Source organism: Callospermophilus lateralis, chromosome 2, assembly GCF_048772815.1.
Source record: "Callospermophilus lateralis isolate mCalLat2 chromosome 2, mCalLat2.hap1, whole genome shotgun sequence".
NCBI lineage: Eukaryota > Metazoa > Chordata > Mammalia > Rodentia > Sciuridae > Callospermophilus > Callospermophilus lateralis.
This window is the reverse complement of record NC_135306.1, coordinates 22,392,671-22,406,892: the sequence shown is the minus strand read 5'-3', so window position 1 is coordinate 22,406,892 and position 14,222 is coordinate 22,392,671. Positions and strand designations below refer to the sequence as shown.

Sequence of the window (14,222 nt, the reverse complement as noted above, 5' to 3'; positions counted from 1 at the left end):
CCTGGGACTTCTGCAGGGTGAGTCTCCTGGCCACCACCCACAGGGCCAAGCCAGCCTACTGGCTGGCCAAACAATCAAGGCTCTCATGAATATTCCCACAAGTTCTTCCTCAAAGAGTCCTTCACAGGATGGCACTGAGACCTGAGGAGACTTGGATGGCTTTAATTCCTTGTCAGAGCAACAGGATGTGTAGCTTGGTCACCTGTGGCCAGAGAATAAAAAAACTCTGTGTCAACTCCTGTCCCCTAGTAACAAGGCCAATTGGGAAGCCTTCCCTTCCTGCCACATGGCTCTTCACAAGAAAGTAACCCCAAAATTCACTTCTTTGAGACATCCCTCAATAAATATAGCACACTCTTCAATGGGATTAGTGCATCTAGAAGCAAATTATTAAAGAAGGTGATGTACCATTTATGCAAAGAGCAACCACAGACTTTTGTTTTTGCCCCAAGTCCATTTCTAAGTTTTCCACTAGAAAGCTCTGTATGGTTGGCCATGGAGTTATTGACTTTAATTTTATTTATAGAATAATAAATAGGACCCCAGATAATCTTGGAAATCAAATTGGTCAACTTCATCCCACATATAAAGGTACACAGAGAAAGTAACTTGCAGTGAATCACCCAGATAGTTAATGCCACAGTGATAATCCCAGAGGCATCCTGCCTCAACGAATGTGAGAAAACACACACACACACACACACACACACACACACACACACCCCACAAGATAAAGCCTGCACTTAATTTAAAAAACTTGAGTAAAAAACAGTAATACACTGAAGTTAGTAAGGAAGGCAGTGATGCTAGTAAGTGTAAAAGCTATCTAATATGCAAGCTATTTAGTTTCAGATGTCTTTTTGTCAATGCTCCATTATAGCTACTACCAACTATAAAGAGGCCAAATTCAAGAAGACCCTTTCTTTAGTAGCCAGTTAACTCTATAGTGTTACGCCAAATCCTGTATATAAATACATGGTGATGCTCACAAGAAAGAAAGGGATGGAAAGTGAGACTGGGATGAACAAGATGGAGACACTGTTGCAGCAAAAACAGTGCCTTCTTGGAAGTCAGGAAACCTGCATCCTGGCTAGGGTCATGCACTAACTCACACCCACATTTCTTAAGCTGGGAGATTCAGTTTCTTCATCTGTATGATGAAGGAAGTAGACAGGATGAAATTCTAAATCACTTGCCTTATAAAAAGTTCTTCTTTATCACTTTTACAAAGTTGAAGAAGCCCAGTGTTGAGCTCTGTGTTTGAAAAACCAAAAGTATCAGAAAGAATATAGACAAACAAATAAACAGAAAGCAAAGCCTAGAAGGAGGGTTGCTCAGAACCGTCTTGGTTTATGTCTGTTTTACCAGCATCCCAAACAGTTAGTGTCTATTTTCACTATCAAAAGTGTCTCAGTTTGATGATTCATCACATAACCTCTCCACCTGTAAAGAATTTGGTTTTGGTTCATCTTGAGGAATCTTCATAGCTCTGTCACCTACAGGCTGAAGCCTATATTATTTAGTGTGCTATGAAGACTTGTAGTCAAAACCCCATCCAGCAAACCCTGACTTAACACTTGACTTCTTTCAATTCCTCAGAGGTAAAAATCATTGCTCATGCTGTTTCCTACCTTCTCCTCCAACCCCACACTATAAAATGACAAGCTCCTCCACATCCCATCAAGAACATGTAATACTGCCTCTGTAAGCACACGGACCCAACTCCTTTGCAGTACTTTCTTAGTCTCCTCTACTACAACAGAAGCTTTGCAAAGAATTTTACTTATCCATCTTTTTACCCCTTAGCACATAATTAGCTTGAAACATCGTATTTGTTGAAATAAACTGGAAATAGAAGTACCAAAGAGTCAAAATCCTGTGGCTGAAGGTCATGGTCTACACCATTCCAGTTCTGTCACTTACAAACAGAATGATCTTGGACAAATTACTTATCCTCTCTTAACCTGGGAGCTTCAATATAGAAGGGGAAAAATGCAACTTTCCTTGGTGCAAGATACAAACAACACATGAAGAACCAGGCTGAGTACTGACGGGCACAGGGTACCAGGTAATAAAGGGTAATTTAGCTTCAGAGGTGGTCAGTTCCAGCCCAAACAGATCAGACCAGAATACGAGTGTCTCCCTCTTCTTCCACAAAGAGAGAAGCCCCACCTGCGTTTATTTTACTTTATGTACCTGCTGTGGTTAAAAGCAAAATCCTCTTCACTCTATTTTCTCTTGCCAAATTCTAGTTTTCCTCTTTTCTAATGTTCCCCAATAGAAGTATCACCATAAAGAAAAGAGTTAGAAAGGAAAGGACTTAAAACTCAAAACAGCCTGTGGTCAAATAAGAAAGAACAGCTTGACTGCCACTGTTTCAACTGTGGAACAGACTCAAAAAGAATTCTTGGTAAAATGTCAAGTAGGGAAAGAAGTCAGGCCTGGGGAGGGGCGCCATGACCTCACACTGGATGATGAACCTCTAGTGAACTACACCTTTCCAGAACACTCCCCCAGTGAGAAGCTGTCAGTTACTGGTGCTACAACACCGGACAATAGAAAAAGGCAAATGAAATGAGAGCCCTTAAAGCTTTCTCAGCTTGTGGAAACAGCATGCAGGGCCAGGCGGTATTGATGGAAACTAATGGGATCACCATGTTTCAACATAATGGCATACTGCTGTTCAAACTTTATTACAAAATGCAGCATGCGGTGGTTGTTTTTATTCAAGAGAACCAAGATAGCAAGGAAGTGAAAACACATAGGTTCTGGACCCCAAGTGCCTGAATTTGAATCCCATTTCCTATACCTACTAGCTGTATGGCCTTGGGCAAGTTACCTAGCCTCTCTGTACCTCAATTTTTACCACCTGAAAAATAAGGATGACAAATCAACAATGGTACCTACACTCCATAGGGGTTTTATTTACAATTACTATATTTGTAATCTAGAATTGTACTGGGCACATGATAATGCTACCTAACTACTTAACAAAATTATTAAGATTCAGTATTCATTCAAAAGCAACTTATCCTCATGCTTACCAACTGGTATTATAAGTATAAATCTCAAAGATGCTTTTATTTTTAAGTTGACTCCTAGGAATTCAGTTGTTGCCCAACAAACCCTTCTCTTGATCATGAATACTGAACAGGTCTTAAAGGTCATTCTGACATAGTAATAGTGGAAACTAAAGGCTTTCCACATGATTAATCAAACCATAATCAATCCCAGAATAAATGAAAGTGAAACAAATGTATTATTTACTGAGCATGCACTGTAGCCATTCTCTAAGCTGCTGAGTTTTGAATAGAAGGCACAGGTAATAAAGGTCTAGTTAGGTCTGGCTCCCGTACAGTTGAATAAAGTGGCATTTACCAAAGTGAATTCACTATGGCTCTCTCTGGTCTTCAGTTCTGAAGACTCAGAAACTTGATTCTAACACCACATCCATTCTTCAACAATTATGTACTGATCACCTATTTATGCCAGCAATGTGAGAACAGAGACAACAAAGCATTACAATCCCTGTCAGCCTTGACAAAGCTGACAATCCAGCAGAGAAGATATTAGACATTAGAAACCACAAGCCAAAGTGGTGGTGGTGTGTGGGTGTGGGGGGGACAAGCAAGATTGTAAATAGACAAGTTTACACCGAGCTGAGCTTTGCGTAGAACAGAACACTTGTATCTACAAGCCCGCCTTCACCATATAACAATGGGGAAGGACACAACCCAAGCAAGGAGTACTACACTAAGTGAATGGAATGGCCTTAGGCATCACCTTAACAAACAGCCGGCTGCTTAGGATTGGGGAATCCCTATTCTAAGCTTTCCAACCACTCCCATCCACATCCTGCCCATTCTCCCATTCTCACTCTTTTTCTCAGTTTATTGAATTGCTGCTTCCTATATTACAATCACATTCCCACCTTGCCCTATCAAATTTCTTCACCTCACGTAGAGTTTTCCACTAAAACTTCTTCTTTTTCAAAGCTGTAGAAATAATGTTCTTAATTCCAGAAGAGGTTAACTGCTTTCTAGAGGCTATTACAAAGTTTAATATCTCAGAGGGCAATATTATTTCTGCCATTTTCAGGTTTGGGTTTGTGCAGTGGTGGCAGGTGTAGAAAGGGTGATTAGGGCAGAAGTACACTGAAAGTACAGTGCACTACAGTGCACTCAAAATAATTATCTCAACTTGCAAAACAACCCAATGAGGCACAAAAGTTAAGTTTACATGAATCATTAATTATATTGCAAAACAAACTATGCCAGACATTACACAAAGGTCAAAATTAAAACAAGAACTTGGCAGGTTCATAGTCCAAATTCAGCAGTCATTTACTGCTGGTGGTTCTATAAACTAGAAGCAGCACTTGATGTCATAAAAGAAAAAGCACATGCATATGAAAAGTGTCCATCAAACGTTTAGACCATTAGCAAGTAAACATTAGAGTTAACACAGAAGTAAAATGTCTCATGTTACTTAACTTCATACAAAAATAATATCTGTAGTAACTAAGGTGTTTTTCATTTGTATCATGGAAAATAAGCTCTGTGGCACAGGGATGCTCAAAATCTTATTGATAATTAAACAAACAGGGAAACTGGACAGAATAAGACAATCTGACATCTGAGATGTTATGGTCCCCAGTGGACAGACTGCCTAAGTATTCCAGTTGGTTAGACACGGCTTTGGTTATACCAACAATTCCAAGGCCTAGTTCTCATTCTTAAAGGTCTACAAAAGGTCCTAATCAATACAGCCAGAGATGATCTCTGTAATGTATTTTCCCTAACCAAAACAGAATGTGTCAATGCACAAACCAAATTGCTGATTCACTTAATGATAATTAGGGCTTTACCTCCCAGAATTTCAGAAGAACCACATAATCCCCAGTTACATTTCCTTGGTTAAAATCCCAGGTTACATTCCCTGCTTTCTAAAGAGCAAAAGGGATTATAGAAACTCACTGAATTTCTGTAGGGAAAAAAAAAAATGAATTAAAAGGTGCTTGTTTCGCAGTCATAGAGATCAAACCCAGGGCCTCGTGCATACGAGGCCAGTGTTCTACTACTGAGATATATACATCCCCAACCCCTTCAAGTTTTTAAAAAATATTTTAAAAATATGATCAAACATTAATCTGAATATAGTCCATGGAGAATATATAATTTAATTTAAACAAATTCTCATTAAGTTAACTTTCAAAATGGGCACTCAAAGCTGCAAAAGAAATGTTTTGTGTCTGTCCTTTAGGAGGGAATAATAACATAGGCCAGCCAGAGCCTAGAACTTACTAGATATTCTTCAATTCTTTTCTGAGAAGGTAAGTGTATGAAAACATACATCCCTGATAATCACCATGACTTTTTCATCTAGGAAAACTAATACTTTAAATTTAAAGGCAAAAAGTTATTTGAGTCTACAAAAAGAATAAAATATTGGCTTTCAAACAAGATATATGAATTAACATCCATTACTACAAAGAGATAAATTTTAAAAACATAAAATGTTCATGAGGGTGACTGTCACATCATGTCATTAATTCCAATCTTTGTTCATTAACTCTATATGAAACCTTGATAAACTTGCCTATAAGGTAATAATTATCATAGAATATAAATAACAACTTAGTTAAAATAGACTAATAAAAATAACTATATATGAAAGCCATTCACACTACATAAAGCATTCTATCTAAAAATATGTAATACAGAGACTGTGAGGCAAAGTTCCATAATTTAGGTTCTAAGAAATCCTTCAAAAGCTAAATAAATCTGATGGGTTACATATTGTGGTGCTTTCAATACTAGATAACCAAACTCTTCAGTGACATCTTTCCTATCATCATCATTTATCCTATAGCACTGACATGGAACTTTAGATAATTCTGTAACTACAGAAATACTGGTAAGCTGATTTTGCCACAGACATTTGATATAGAGCTAACCTCATCCCCTCATAATTCCTGCACATGCACCAGGTGAATATTCACATTGTTATTTACTGCTATTATAATCTAATGTGGTTTATATTAAGACATTGAATATCCATAAAGGAAGCTATAGTCAAGACAAAACTTACCGAGCACAATGACCACAGTCTTCAGAAGACTCATCATAGTGTCCCGATTCCGACGGGGTCCAGAACTGTGCCGAGACATTCTCATAGTCCTCTGGCGAACGTAGCCAAAGATGTGAGCATAGAGAACCACCATTACTACAAAGGTCACCAAATTGAAAATGGCCCAGAAGACTAAGTAAGAGTCACTGTAGAGGGGTGCCATGTTGGAACAATTATCAATATCACAGATGCAGTTCCAGCCCACACTGGGTATAGCACCCATAACAATGGCCATAGTCCAGATGACCACAATGACCACCACCACCCGCCGATTGCTCATCCGTGTATGGAGCTGCATGCGGAAAACCGTAATGTGCCTCTCGATTGCAATAGCCAGTAAGTTGGCTACAGATGCTGTCAGGCTGGTGTCAATGAGGCCCTGACGGAGGAGCCATGTGCTAACGGTCAGTCTCCGAGTATTGGGGCCTGTGTTGAACATTAGATAGAAGTAGGCCAACCCAGCAAAGAAGTCTGCAGCAGCCAAATTAGCCATTAAGTAATAAATAGGAAAATGGAAGCGACGGTTGACGTATATTGCCACCATGACCAGTAGGTTGGCCAACATGATGAAGATACAAACTGTGATCCCAAGTCCCATCACCAGCTTGCTGACCGTGTTCCATTCTGTGGCAAGATACTTTCCACTCCGGTTATAGAAGAAGGCGATAGACTCATTGTAGAAGCACTGTGGTTGATTCATGGCTGTGAACTAAAAGAGAAAGGAGGAAAGATGATGAAAAGAGAAAAAAGAAACCACAGATCCAAATTTAAAGATGTACAGATAACATGAGACTGCTCTGGTACATGCAGCAGAAAACAAAAGCAAAGAATTTGAAAATCTGATCCTGCATAACATCCTGTGATTATACTCATACCCTAAGGTTTCTCACAGTCCTCAAGATTAAAGACAGTTGGAGTTAAATAAATGACAAGGTCTCTGCTTGGTGGTTGCATGTCATTGAAGTCTACTAGAAAAGCCACATGGCCCAGAAATCTTGCTTAAAATACACGAGACAGACAAAATTTTTGCAGAACATTGCAATTGAACTATTTGCCATAGTAAAATCTATTTTCAACTGTTATTTAGGGAATCTGTAAACAGAGGTGGTTTATATATAGGGTATCATTGCCCTATTATTCTACATTTCTATTCTCACATAGTATGTTCAATCTGTGATGGACATTTGGTAATGCAGGTTCCCACAAGCACCATCAGTTCCAACATTTCAAAGAGGTCACTATGCATCAAAGGTTCTCTGGCCAAAGCCAGCATTTGCTGCTCAACATTCCTGTGGTCAGCACAGCTTACCCCCAAGACTCCTCAGCCCCAGAATAGCATTCATCAACCAACCTATGATACTAGAGAACTTCTTCTTTTTGGAGGACCTAATGTAACCTCCAAGGAGCAGTTGATATTTGACACTACTCTACAAGAAGTAGAATATATTTAGATTAGATGAAGTATATCTTTTCAAATGTGGAGTGACAAAACTTTACAACATGTTAACTTATTTTTCAGCATCAGTGATCAGAATATATTTGCTTATTATTTATACTCTCACTTGAATCCAGAGGGGATTGAGATAGTCTAAAATAGAATAATAAGGGTAGTCAATAAAACTGAAAATTAGAAAACAAAAAGTAACAGAGAAGAAACCAGAAAATTACATCTCCTAGAAAAAAATCATTCTGCCTGAAACCTTAAGTTTGTCTGAGACTTCTGAATATAAAAAATATTTCTTGAAGATACTGCATATTCTACCTTTTTTTTGCTTTGCTTCTAGTAAATTACCTAGCAAATATGACAGTTTTAACTACTATTTTGATAAAATATTCTACTGAATACCATAGGCTATGCATTTCATGTTTACAAAACATGGAAAATTTCAAAACATCCAAGTGGCTAGTCTTTGGACATGTCCAGACACATAAAGTCTCTTTCCTCATCTAGACTTTAATACCATTATACATAACATTCTACCATTATACATAACATGCTGTATAATTATTGACCTCTTTATTTTTCCATTCATTAAAGAGGTCATGCTCCAGGGGCAAAGTGAGGACATTGTTTTGCTCCTCATAGTATCTCATGTACCTTTCACAGTGTCTCATCCATTAGATATCAGAGAGCTTGGCTTATAGTGTTCCCATTTACCCTATAGCTTGTCATTATTCTAATGACAAATTTTGACAAAAATATCAAAATCTAATTTTCTTGCCTTTCATTTTCTTGACCTCATCTCTAATGACCTTTTCTTCTATTACACTCAGCTGCCCACAGCGATGGTCATACCCTGCAACCACCCAGAACTGACTCCCTTTGAAAATACTTGTGACATTCTAATTGCTCATTATGATTTCCTATTCTTCAAATTATCTCACTAGAACTCCAGTACTTAGGTTTTTTGTTTGTTTGTTTTGTTTTTGTTTTGGTACTAGGGATTGAACCCAGGGGTGCTCAACCACTGAGTCACATCCCCAGGCCTTTTTATTTTTTATTTTGAGGCAGATATCAGTAAGTTGCTTAGGGCCTCCCTAAGTTGCTGAGGCTAGCTTTGAACTTACAATCCTCCTGTCTCAGCCTCCTGAGCCACTGGGATTACAGGTGTGCATCACCATACCCAGAAGAACCTTGATTCTCTGAAATTATCTATTTCCTTGACCCATATACTTTTCCCAATGAAATACCCTTCCCACCTTCTCCTTTTCTCTTGTCCAGCTTAAATTCCAATAATTCATTTCAACTTCTTTATTGCTAACACAGGAACACAGTCCCTTCCTGAAGAAATTGGGGCCAGATATCTTTCACAATTCAGAATTTTTCTGGTTTTAAGAACAGTTATATGTGTATACTTCATGTATAGCATCCCCAGTAGAGGCTGAGGCAGCAATCCATAATCACACATATTGATTTGTGAGGCAAAACATATGAATATATATTAAATTTGATAAGTGAAGGCTACAAATAGCCTCAGGTAAATTATTTCAGAGTTTTGCTACCAAATGAGTTATCATAAACTAATGGGGGTGATGACCAATGTCTCATTGGGCGGTTAAAACTAAAACTTAAAGTCTCAAATAATTAATGAATAACAAAACACAAATATTCAGAAATATATTTACAAAAGCAAAGCCCCTGATAGATCTAGTCCACATGGGTGCTAGAATTAGACAAAGAAAAGATGGCTCTGGTGGTTTATTTAAGGGGGTAAATCAAAGGCGGGAATAAGGTTTCAAGGGTGAAGTCCTACTTCATGATGTCTTGCAGTCAGCAGGTTGATTGACATCTTGGCAGGTCACACCTATCTCAGGTGCTGTGTGGGCCAAGGCAGAGCGGGATAGAAATTCACACTGTCTCTGGGCATTTGACCAGAGAAAATGTCCACTGGTCATCCCAGAGACACCAGATATTTCTATCCACTAGGCTTCCATGCATGGTGACCCACATGCAACCCATGGATGGCTCGTGACAATAAAGCTTTAATTTTAGAGCTTCATGAATTTTGGAACTATTAGAAAAGGGAACAGAGGGTTTTATAACTTCTTTGTTGCACTGTGCTTCCAAAACAATATATTTGAATAACACCAGTCTTGGACAAATCCAAGTTTGTTGTAACTTCCACAGGTACTAGGGCTTCTGAGAGAGCCTGGAGAAAATTCACACATTTAAAGGTTGATGCTAGCACAAGTTTACCACGTCTCTCCTCAACTGATAATCTATGCCATGTGACAATATGGTTTCCCCCTAATTATTACTCTATTATATTCTGCACAATCACTAAACTACCTAATATTCTCAAACTTTTGAGTCCCTCTCCCTCTTTTCATCAACAGTTTCCAGAGGTAAATTGAAACCCTCAGATTGGAACACTTCCCCTCCACAAAAAAAAATTACCCATTTAATACACAACTCTTTCACCCCTTTTCTGGGACAATAGAGAACATGTGCCTTTTGCCACCCACGTGCTCTAATCTCATTGCTTCCTACCATTTCAAGAGCCTGTTCTATCAATTACTTCCTTTCTTTTTTGTCTTCAGTTTCTTTCCCATTATCATCCCTCTCCTTTTCTTCCCTTTTTCCTCCCTCCATTACTACTCTTTCCTAAGAACATTCCAGATTAAAGCTGTGCCTTCTCTTAAAAAACAAAGGTCCCCCACAATCTCAGGTTCTCCTTTGAGTTTTGATTTTGTTTCTCCTTTATAGCCAAATATTTTCTAATTTATATTCCACTTATTTCTCAGTTGATCCTCCTCCACTGGGTTAGAAATCCTATTCAAGTGAAGGTTAAATATACAAATACTGTTTCATTGTTTTATAATAGCAACTGTCAGATGGATTTGATGCTAAAGAAATGTTAGCTACATTAATACATTAAATACAACTACAAAAATGTTCATAATTTCCAAGTTTTCTTTCTTCAAAGAATATACGGAAAGTATAAATATAAATGTACAACTGTTTTTTTCTATTAGCCCCTGTAAGCATGTACTTTCTCTGGAAAAAGAGTTTTTTTAAGTCAAATATCAAGCTGATGTGATTTTCACAGTATTCCAATTTCTGAAAACCAATTACTAAATCGAGAAGGGATATGTGCAATTTCTTAACCTTTTCCAAACATAAAAACTATGGGGTTTTTTTTCTATTTATTTAAACTTATACAGTTAAGGATAATGAAGTAAAAAGTTAAAAAATATATCATTTTGAGACATAATATGCTAAGATATTTAAAACTAATATTTAAGACTTCCCCAATGGGATTTCAGGTTCTAAATCAGCAGACAACATGTGATTCAGTTCTACACATTCTTGTTCTCTCATAAACTGGGTACTGAGATGGGTACGGCGGTGCATGCCTGCAATCCCAGAGGCTTGGGAGGCTGTGGCAGGAGGATCACAAGTTCAAAGCCAGCCTCAACAACTTATCAAGGCCCTGAGTAACTCAATGAGACCCTACTTCCAGATAAAATATAAAAAAAGGGCTGGGGATGTGGTTCAGTGGTTAATCACCCCTTCAATCCCTGGTACAAGAAAAAAGTAAGAAAGAAAGAAACTGAGTCCTGACACCATAAATACTAGACTATATTAAGTGATAAAATATTATTTTTTGAAACTCAGTTTTATCTTCTGTGAAATGAGGAAAACAGACTAAGTGATATATAAAGTCTATTTTAGATTTAAAATTCTATACAAAGAGGATTCTGGGTAAGAACTCTGCATTTCATGAAAATTACCAACTGAATATTCAAGGAACAGAAAAATGTACTAGGAATTAAAATCTTGTCTGGGGATATAGCTAATCAGTAGAATGCTTGCCTCAGATGCACATGTACCTGGGTTCGATACCCAGCACCTCCCACTATAGCAGACTTATGGAAGAAGAGAGGGGAAAAAAGAAAGATTAAACTATAGAATATTTATGATTTGTGTTCTTAATGTGTTTTCTTAGGGTACTAGAATTAAAAATAAAATTAGACATTATTGAGATAACAAAAATCCCAGTAAAAACTACATGGAGATTGAATTACTTTCATATTGCCACTATAATAAAATGCTATACACTTAGCAGCGGAACATACAAATTTATTCTTATAGTTCTGGACATCAGAAGTAAAAAGTAGAATCAAACCAGGGTGCTGGAAAGGCTATGTTCCTTTCCAGGGGCTCTACAGAAGACTCTTTTCTTATGTCTATGGACTGCCCTCATTCCTTGGTTTATGGCCCCTTCTACCATCAGAAGCCAGTAATTCCAGTCAAGTCTTTCTCTCAGCGCATCAATCTTGCGTGGACTCTGCTGCCTTGCTCTTCCATTCTTAAGGAACACTGTGATTACACTAATCCCACTTGGATAATCCAGGCTGATCTCCCCTTCTCAAAACTCTTGACAGAATCACATGTGAAAAGTCCCCTTGGCCATGTAAGGTAGGTTACTCAGAGGTTCTGAGGATTAAGTAATGAATATCTTTGAAAGTCATCATTGTGCCTACATGAACAAACTGAAAAACAATTTCTGAATTAAAAACAGCAACACAGGGGACTCGGGATGTGGCTCAAGTGGTAGCGCGCTCGCCTGGCATGCGTGCGGTCGGGTTCGATCCTCAGCACCACATACAAACAAAGATGTTGTATCCGCCGATAACTAGAAGATAAATATTAAAATTCTCTCTCTCTCTCTCTCCCTCTCTCTCTCTCTCTCTTTAAAAAAAAAAAAAAACAGCAACACAGGCAATAACATATAAAAATTCCAGAAAATGGAAATGGCAGATAGAAGACTTAATAAATTCACCTAGCACTCAGAAAAGAAGGTCAGAGATGACAAGAACAAAAGGAAAAGATGTATACATAGGAAAAACTTGAGTCCCTACTGGGAATCCAAGAAAGACTAAGGCAGAACTGAAGAAACACAGCTCCAAATAAAGAGAAGTTATTGCTTAAGGAAAAAGACTTCAGCTTCCTGGTTTAAGTTTATATAAATTACAAAACAAAGTTAAATAAAAACAATTAAAATATAGCTTGATATGATCTTGGAATCTCAGGGTAAAAAAAATGTTAGGAGTATAGAGAAACAATTAAATAGAATACAACTGAATCACATATGTAAGAGAGAGAACAGAACAACTATAAGCTTTTGATATAGAATTCCTAAGGACAGGACCCACACAATCAAATTCTCTACTCTATGGAGAAAATGTCTGAGATCCAGAAGGCCCCACATTCATCTACCCTGATGTTTTCACATGAGGACAAAAAGAACAGTACCAGACATGCAGAGTGCAGAAAATAACATCATATGTGTTTACCTCCTAAGGAAAATACCCATAAAAATAAGTCATGAGAAAAGTAAAGAAAAAACCAAAACAACAAAAGCACATGTGCAATAGAGCAAAAACACTGGCAGCAAGCATGGAAACCTACAAGGCATATGACTGTTTTCACATGACTATAAAACAGATATCCACAATAATCCTTAAAAGAAGTTATACCTATAAAAATACTAATAATAATCTGAGACCAAAAAAATTCACTAAAGATACTAATAAGATCTTGAACTCAGGGAGCAGAATGTAAATATATGTAAATTTCTCTTATTACTGGGTAAACAAGCAAAACATATTAAACTGACAATTTTCAAAATAAATTTAAAATATGCTGATTCAAAACCCACCAAATTAAATAATAAAGTAGGGTGACTTTTCATATTACTGGAGAAAAACAGAATGCAAAAGGGAGAAAGGATGAACAATGTGTAAAATGGCAAATTTGTATCGTTTATCTAGTTAAGATTAGAAATGGTAGGATATGTCAAAATACAATCTACTGTCATGTATAACTAAAAAAGAAAAATTTTTAAAAGTTAAAAGATTAGAAATGATTTTCTTTTTCTCTTTATAAAAGCAATGTTTATTATAAAAAAAATTAGGGGAAAACAAAAATATATTCAGATAAAACACAGTAAATATTTTTTTTAAAGTTTACTCTAAAATTGAACTTACTACAGTTAGAAATTTCTGCTATAAGAAGTTATCAAATTTTGCCCTGCCCAAGAAACAAAAATATAGATAATATAGAAAATTAAATTGTCTTCCATGGCAAAAATCCACAATGGAGCCCTGTTCGTCCTCTAATCACTACATCTCAGGATGACTGGGGGCAGGGCTCAAGGGCTGCTCTACAGAGAAGAGAGTTCCAAATCTAAGAAGTCTACCTCATCCTATCTGTGAGGGAAGTCATAACAATTCTGCCAAACCTAAATTCTGAAGGGGCACACAGGCTATTCATCCTCATTGTGCACTTCATTTATTCATTCACACATTCACAAGCATTCACAGAACACCAAGTATAGGCATGGACACCAAAACTGATACACCTGACTGTAGTAGAGCCACTCTCAGTTCATCTGATGCACTTTCTAATCTCCTGCAAGACAATGACATATTCATTAACCAAGAGGAAAAGGGAACATCTTGCATAAATTCACAGACTAGTAATTATACCTATGTGAGTTAGTAAGTATTCAGGTAAGAATATAAATATGTACTTTACTGACATACTCTTCTTAAAAGAGAGGCTTTAATCTATCCTGGAGAAAGAA

The 14,222-nt window shown here is 37.3% G+C and overlaps 1 protein-coding gene across 2 annotated transcripts in view; it reads right to left on the bottom strand.

Moving 5' to 3' along the window:
* The window catches only part of Lpar1 (lysophosphatidic acid receptor 1), a 143,517-nt gene that overhangs the window by 52,430 nt on the left and 76,865 nt on the right, over positions 1-14,222 (bottom strand). For both annotated transcript variants that reach the window (XM_076843190.2, XM_076843189.2), the window contains exon 3: positions 6,091-6,838. In XM_076843190.2, coding sequence (XP_076699305.1) covers positions 6,091-6,838 — 748 coding nt within the window. The remainder of the gene's footprint in view (positions 1-6,090; positions 6,839-14,222) is intronic.